Consider the following 8,265-nt stretch of genomic DNA (forward strand, 5'->3'; position numbering starts at 1 on the left):
TTTGCTGTCTTTGCAGTGTTGTCTGCATTCATTGGCTTGACTGGGACGCTATAATCAAAGGTCAAAATTTCTAGTGTGGAACGGCCCCGGCTCCTGTGCCCTCTTCACACCAGATTACTCCTACTCACATCGAGCTATACTTGCAAATTACACAGACGCGTCTAATGTGGGCGCTATAATTAAGGGTCAAAATTTTAACTCCTACACCAATTGACACGAAACTTGCTACACACATCCAGCTATCCCTGTGAATTACAACTGTCGGCCAGATGAGGGCGGTGTAATTAAAGGACAAAAATTTCAAAGTTTGACGCTACACGTCCGCATTCGATGACACTTGGAGGGATGATGCTTCTTGTTGCCGACTGGCTCAAGAGGTGTCAAGAGGTGCCATTCATGGGACGCGATGTGTTTGCTTGTTCCATATTCCAGCTCTTTCCATCTAATCTTCCTCCTCTTGCATGCTTTACCAGTTCATCCACTGGCCCTGCTTAACCCCACTTCATTATAATTACCACATACGATTTATGTAACCTTTTTAACCCAGTCACTTTCTCTCCTTCTGACTTTTTCTTTCCTGCCATGGGTCTCTCTCTCTCTCTCTCTCTCTCTCTCTCTCTCTCTCTCTCTCTCTCTCCCTCTCTCTATCTGGAATGGCTGTCCGTCACTCTCTGCCTGTCTCTCCCTCTCTCCAGTATTCTTTCTCTCTGTCAGCTATTAGCTAATCCCTTTTCTAATCCTGTTAAAGAGTGCTATGCTGTTAGCAGCTATTTGGGATGATCTATTCACACACACACACACACATACACACACACACACACACACACACACACACACACACACACACACACACACACATAGGTATTCATGCCTCCTCTTCTCCTCTGTTTTCCATTTTACTCTTCTGTAAATGTGTTTTCTGTTCCTCTTCAGCCACCCAATCTTTTATTCATGAGCCCGAGATGGAGAAGAGATGGGCTAATTTATTCACAGCTAACTTTGGCTCGCCATGGTGTGTGTGTGTGTGTGTGTGTGTTTGTATGTGTGTGTACGCGTGTGTGCGGAGGAATACATCTGTTAAGATTATTTGAATGCAACTCCCTACTTTCTTGTATCATTCTTTTGTAAATAAGCCCTGATTCTTTGCACTGTTTTCTTTTGCTATTTTCATGGTTTTCCGCTTTATTAGGCTGCAAAAAATGACGGAGACAAGGAAGAGAGACATGACAGATGAGAGCGGGTTACAGATATGCGATAAGGGTGATAAATGCAATTTCAGTCCACATGGCAGTGAGAACTTGCTTTGTATAGACCACAGAGCCATGAGGACTTGAAAACAATGTCTCGTCCTCTCTAACTGTCATCTCTTTAGCTTTACTGGTGGTTTAATTTTGCTGACTGTCATGCATCTTTTACCAGGAAACCAATCCACGCAGGTCAGTTTCACCTACTTAGACGACTTTGGACTGCTCTCAGATCAAGTCGATTAAAAGGACAAGAGATCACATGGATAGGAATTAGCCTCAAGTGCTGTTTACACTGACTTCTGAAACACTATGTTTGTTCTATTACTAGAAAAGTGTTTCTAATTTGTACGATTGTGTTGACGTGTATCGTAGAAAAGCCTGTGCACACACACACACACACACACACAACTCAACACATTTTTCCAAGAAACACACACACCCAGACACACTGTTCCCTCCTCAATAATAAGGCATCTCCATGGATCATTGGCCGTTATTACATTATTATTTGGTTATTGACTGAGGCTGTTTCCTATGAGTTACAAAAACACCCACACATACTGTATAAGCAAGATTAATGCTTCCCAGTCATAAGATGAAAAAACAACATGGTTGTGGCCTTAAATGGGTCATGCTTTTTTTTAATCTTGTGCATTTCTTCTGATGATGTCTTGGGCAATCACAATGTTTTTTTACAATCACTGGGAAATCATTGGAAAAAGCATCCGATCCAGCCGTTATCACACCATTGAATGAAAGTCATCAGTCGTAGTCACCCCCACAGGTATGGCTGAGCAGGGCCTTACTGCACCTTCTATTGGGTTGGGCTGCTCTGACCTTGATTGGTTAAGAGCAACTCATCAATCACGCTTAACCAATCAAACATTAGTTTTAGCTATTTCTGTCAGCTTTTGTTAGTGACTTGGTTAAGGTTAGGAAAGGGTCTTTGTTAAGGTGAGGAAAAGGTTTGTTGTTATGGTTAAGTTCAGGAAATGGTAATGCTAAGGTTAGGAAAAGGTAATGGTTAAGTTCAAGAAAAGGTAGTGGTTAAGGTTGAGAAAAGGTAATGGTTAAGGTTGGGAAAAGGTAATGACTGAGGTTAGGAAAAGGTAGTGCTTAAGGTTAGGAAAAGGTAATGGCTAAGGTTAGGAAAAGGTAATGGTTAAGTTCAGGAAAGGGTAATGGTTAAGGTTAGGAAAAGGTAATGGTAAAGGTTGGGAAAGGGTAATGGCTAAGGTTAGGAAAAGGAAATGGTTAAGTTCTGGAAACGGTAGTGGTTAAGGTTAAGAAAAGGTAATGGCTAAGGTTAGGAAAAGGTAATGGTTAAGTTCAAGAAAAGGTAGTGGTTAAGGTTAGGAATAGGTAATGGTTAAGGTTGAGAAAAGGTAATGGTTAAGGTTGGGAAAAGGTAATGACTGAGGTTAGGAAAAGGTAGTGCTTAAGGTTAGGAAAAGGTAATGGCTAAGGTTAGGAAAAGGTAATGGTTAAGTTCAGGAAAAGGTAGTGGTTAAGGTTAAGAAAAGGTATTGGCTAAGGTTAGGAAAAGGTAATGGTTAAGTTCAGGAAAGGGTAATGGTTAAGGTTAGGAAAAGGTAATGGTTAAGTTCAGGAAAAGGCAGCGGTTAAGGTTAGGAAAAGGTAAAGGTAAAGGTTGGGAAAGGGTAATGGCTAAGGTTAGGAAAAGGTAATGGTTAAGTTCAGGAAAAGTTAAAGGTTAAAGTTTCGAAAAGGTATTAACTAAGGACAGGAAAAGGTAATGGTTAAGTTTAGGAAACGCTAATGGTTAACGTTAAGAAAATTGGCTAACATTAGCTAAGTAATGTTAGATAGCTAATGCTTGCTAGCTAAAAACAAACATGGTTCTTGCTTGAGTCAGGACTCGATCCCGGGGCTCTGGAGTGAAGGTCCATCCACCGCCCTAACCTTCTCCTCTCGTGACCGTCTTCTTTAGCCTTAATTCTATGTCACAGTACGTCTGGCTCCAGAGTCCCAGTTGACCAGTTAAGATGGATTGAGGATAACAGTCCACTGACCCACTAGAGGGTGCTGTAGGGCCTTAGTAACACATACCCTGTGAGGTTTATTATGACTGATACTGCCCATTCAGTTGTGTGATAGCAGGCAAATGGAGTGCTCAAACACGTGTCTGACTGGTGTTACGTAGAGCTGCACTCAGGCCTTTATAATTATTATTACATCTAACTTGATGTACTTCCTGCAAGTGTTAAGATCACTGACGTTATTGTTCTCTGAGAACAGTGACTCAGTACTTTTCTGAAGCTTTCCAAATATAGCGAATTAAATCATCTCTTTAAAACTGGCTGAATGTTCTTTTTTATCTATTTTTTTATCTTTCAGCCATAAAATCTCTTGCGACATTATTCAACACTATCACTCCATGTTAACGCAGGGCTGATGAGTGCAGGCTGTGCAATACCTGCCTGTGCACGTTGTGTAACACAGAAAATCCTTTTAGCAAACCACAAAGGTAATGTATGATAGAACTACATGGCCATATTTCACATTGATTAAATTCAACATTTTCACTGATTCTCATTTGTAATTCATGATGAACTGTCATGATAAAATTACAGGCTGTAGATCTTGCATAATTCGACACAATTAGTCTATAATTAATGACAGCTACATGATCCGTTATTCAGGTAGAATCAAGCAATTTAGTAGGCCTGCTTTCACTTTCTCCTCTTCTAACACATTGACCACGGTGTCTTTTTATGAGGCGCCCGTGCCAAATATAGCCATCTCAAAGCATTAATTACTTTTCAGAAATGTCAAATGATCAAATCATGTATTTTCACTGTTAAAGAATGATTATTGCCAAATATGCCCCATTCAACCATCCAGCTATTTTGAAAGTATGACGGCATTGGGACTAATCTTTTTTTTTTTTCCAGTTGTGCTAAAGTGTTACCTATCTTCCTTATTGTAAATATATGTACTGTAAATATTTAAAGTTGTTCTTGTATTTTCTTTCACTTTTTTTTCTCTTTTTTGGGAAGTACTACCAATCACGTGACTATGTCATGTGACCCATGATGAAAATGATTTAGCTTCTTCAATCCTGCTAATCCCATCAGTGAGTTTGTCATTACAAATGCATGTTGCATGGTTCAAACCCACAGGATTTTATTTTAGGTTCTAGCAGAGATCTCAAGGTTTGCTAAGATACCAAATACGCCTGCTGGTTTACAGGGAAATGTTTATAAAATGATGCACAAGACATTTGTGCTGTTGCTTCAATGAAGCGTTACAACCAGCAAATACAGAATACATATTGTTGTGTAATATAGAAAAAAAAATTAGGCCAATTAAGGGGATATTTAGGGGAAAATAAGAAATACAGTGGTTAAGATGATGACTTTGTATTGGTTTTTGAGACTGAGGAAGAGCGTGGGCTGGACACATCACTGCTGTGGGTGCCTGAACTTAATCTGCAGAACAGAGCTGCAGTGTGCAGACTGTATTTCGCTTTATATTTTCAGCTGACCGTCATATATCAGTGTGGTGTGCACCATCCTTGATCGCTAGTGAATCTGGGGTCAGGCTAATAATGGTACCTGCCCCATTAATTTTGCTGCTTCAACTAGGGCCAGGCCTTCTTAAGGATGGCATGTGTTTAATTAATCATTTCGTCCAGATGTCCGGTCAGTGGTCACCCTATCTATCTTTCGCTGTCCTTCTCCAGCCAAGTAAAAAGGGCATTTCTCTAGTCTGGAGAAATGAGGAAAAAAAATGGAAGGCTTAATTAATACTCTTCCCTTTCTCCCTCCCACCTGTCTCTCCTTTTTCTCTCTTGTTCTCCTCTCTTCCCAGACTAATAAAGGCGATGCGCTGGCCAGTCGGGTCCAGAACACATTGGGTTCCTACGAGGAAATGAAAGACCTTTTAACCAGCCACTCCAACCAGAGCCACTTGGTGGGAATCCCTAAAGGCAGCAGCACGGCCAACAACCTGCAAACCCCAGCCGCCTCGACAGCAGAGAGACATGCGGTCGAGTCCCACCCGGCGCAGCTCTTCAGTGAGGGGCTGAGAGGAGGAACAGGAGGAGGGGGCGGAGGAGGAGGAGAAGGAGGTGGGGAGAAGAGGATGGGAAACCCACCTTCTTCATCTTCGAATGTCACGTCCATGCAGCCTCCTGCTTCCACCGCGTCGTCCTCGTCATCTACGATGCCACATCAAAGCTCCAAGAAGTCGCGCAACTCCATGGAGTGGTCCAGGGGAGGCCATGGAGCGAGTACCCAGGGAACGGGCCTCGTTCTGGGGTTAGGACAAGGACAGGGCCAGGGTGCCGGAGCTGCAGGTGGAAGAGGGAAGTTGTCTTCATTGGAGGAACAGCAAATGCAAAGGCATGAGGAGCTGTTCAGCTCACTGAAAGATGAACTAGGCTTAAAAGGAGACTCAAGTCCTTCCTCCTCCTCTTCCTCCTCTTCCTCCTCATCCTCCTCTGTTCGAAGACATTCCTCACATCCCTCCAAAAGCCTCCCTCTCCCAGGTAAGCCCGAGAAAGGCCTTAAAAAATAAATAAATAAAATAGAATAAAATAAAATAAAATAAAATAAAAAGAAGATGGGGTGCTGTTGCATTTGCGTCAGCTTTTAGTTAAGAATAATTTCAAAGATGTTAAAAAAGCCACTGTATCACCCTTTGGCCAGATGGTTTATGAAAATGAACATCTGCATGTGATGATAACCATATTTTTTGGCTGAATTCTTAACAACCAAGATACTCATAATTTGCTTTGATTGGTTAATAGTGCCGTCTGTCTGATAGAGAGTGAATTTTTGATGTCCAGTCTTCACTAGATTTTGACAGCACAGAGCAAAACAGTTGTCTTTATTATTTTTTTTTTCTGGGAGGACAGCCTCTAATTTTTCTCTTTTTTTTTTTAACTATACCTTTTTTTCACAGATGGTGGCCATTTTAGATCCTCCAACACGGAAGGCGGCCATTTTAAGTCTTCCACTAACACAGAGAGCGGAGGACATTTCAAATCTTCCCCGTTCGAAAATGAGGCGGGCTCTCACCTCTCCTCGTCCTCCTCACCATTGGCTTCCACATCTGTTCTGACCACACCCACTCCTGGGTTAACCACCCCCACTTCTGGACTGACCACGCCCACCTTCCCGCCGGGTAGCCTATCGGGGAAGCCGATTGCGGTCCAGCAGAAGCCCACAGCGTATGTTCGACCAATGGACGGGCAGGACCAGGCTCCTAGTGACTCTCCGCAGCTCAAGCCCCCTCTGGTGGCCACTGAGGGCTACAGCAACAGTCAGGCTTACGGAGGAAACGGCGTCAATGTGAAGAATAAGCTGCCCAAGTTAAGCCTCAGCCACACAGGGGAGGTAAGTGAAAGAATTAATTTTTGCAGTTACATTTTTTTTGTCGTAGCCTTTGCCCATTTTGTATTTTGTAATTATCCTTTCAGTTTTACTCAAGTCAGTTTATATGTATAGACATAAATAGTGGTTAAATGCAAATTCCAGCCTAACACTGTTTGATTGGTCATTTCTGTTGCATTTCTGGTGGTTTTTGTGGTTTGTTGTTGTATTTTTGCTCTTCTGCAATTAACTAGCAAAAGGTCAATGAGCTGAAACAGAAACATCAGCAGTCAGGTTTTGAATTTCAGCCCCAATGTTGAAGAAAAGCATAAAGAGAGAAATCCAGCATCGAGGAGGGAGAGCTCGCTTCTGTCTTCCATTAAGCTCCACTTTAGCTGCAGCTGCACTCTGTGTGCAAATTACAGCCTGAAACAACAAAAAGCACGAGAAACACAATGTCAGTCACTGATCCCTTTTTTCTCATTGTGGAGTTTTCCTTTAGGATCTCAGAGAGCTTCTCAGTACCAGCTTTATGAAAACAATAAAGTAAAACGAAGTCAGATGTTAATTATCTTGTCTAAATTGGTTTCAATCATTCAAGCCTTCTGACCCAGTAATACCTTGCAACAGAGTAGGGAATCAGCCATTTTCCCATTGTTATTTAACACTAATTAATAATTAGTCCCATCTCAATTCTACAAGCATCACACTTAACATTTTAATGTGTGCTAATTGATGTTATACGGTATAAGCAATCTATTAGCCATTAGCAAAGTATTATAAACCTCAGCTGCAACTTAACACAACCACATTTAATGAATGTGTCATTAACCAGCACTTCATAAAGTAGTTAACATTGATTAGACTGGTAGTCAAAAGTTAATGTTTTCTCAACATTTATGACATGCTAATTAGATTTTGTTTTGTTTTAATTTGATTTGATTAAAAAATGCCTGCGTGTTAGTAAAACATTAAGTGATTCTAAGTAAAAATTAATAATTAATTCACTGTTTATGCTTATTCTTGCATTTGTCAGTAAAATCATCTCAGTCAACTTTCCGAGCAGGTTGCAAAAGTTTTTGGCAGCGAGGCAGATAAAGAATATGAGGGAGGAGGAAAACACTATTCTGCACAATTAAAAGTTACTAAAATGTGCCCAGTAGCTGAATATTTTTTTAACTGTCCAAAACAACAGCTTCAGCAAAAATAATGCAAACCATCCATTTCTTAATTTTTCTTTGTCTTGTTACTTTAATGACAATGAGGAAGCACTAGTCCAAATTATTTGGACATCAGGGCACTGTCATTACATCATGTATCAATACATTCTTGGCATTTCTAGTGACATTTTTTGTTCATGGAATTTGTTAAATTATATCACACCAATCTGGGAAAAACATAATTTTAAATGGAATTACAAGCAGAGCATACCAGGTACTTGGGATATTGTGGGGCTGAATCTAGCCTGGCCGTATCTTATAACAGTAAGACAAGTCATGATCTCTCGTTCAGACGAATTACTTCATTAATCAATATATCTACTACTTGAGCATAATTAATAGAGAGCACTTCATTATTGAGGTGAATACTTACAGATGGGTAATTGTTAGGTCAAATGAGTCTGACAACACCACACTCCTCCACAAGCCACTCTGACCTGCTCTCTCTCTCTCTCTCTC

General features: G+C 41.0%; 1 protein-coding gene across 1 annotated transcript in view; it reads left to right on the forward strand.

Moving 5' to 3' along the window:
• The first annotated feature begins 5,362 nt into the window (after nt 1-5,362).
• Nucleotides 5,363-8,265, forward strand: part of LOC115366171 (putative protein TPRXL) — a 5,919-nt gene continuing 3,016 nt past the window's right edge. Inside the window, exons 1-2 of the mRNA XM_030061484.1 lie at nt 5,363-5,760; nt 6,177-6,610. Of these exons, the coding sequence (XP_029917344.1) occupies nt 5,394-5,760; nt 6,177-6,610 (801 nt within the window). The 5' untranslated portion in view covers nt 5,363-5,393. The remainder of the gene's footprint in view (nt 5,761-6,176; nt 6,611-8,265) is intronic.

The sequence above is a fragment of the Myripristis murdjan genome, chromosome 10 (assembly GCF_902150065.1).
Source record: "Myripristis murdjan chromosome 10, fMyrMur1.1, whole genome shotgun sequence".
In the NCBI taxonomy this organism is placed as follows: Eukaryota; Metazoa; Chordata; class Actinopteri; order Holocentriformes; family Holocentridae; genus Myripristis; species Myripristis murdjan.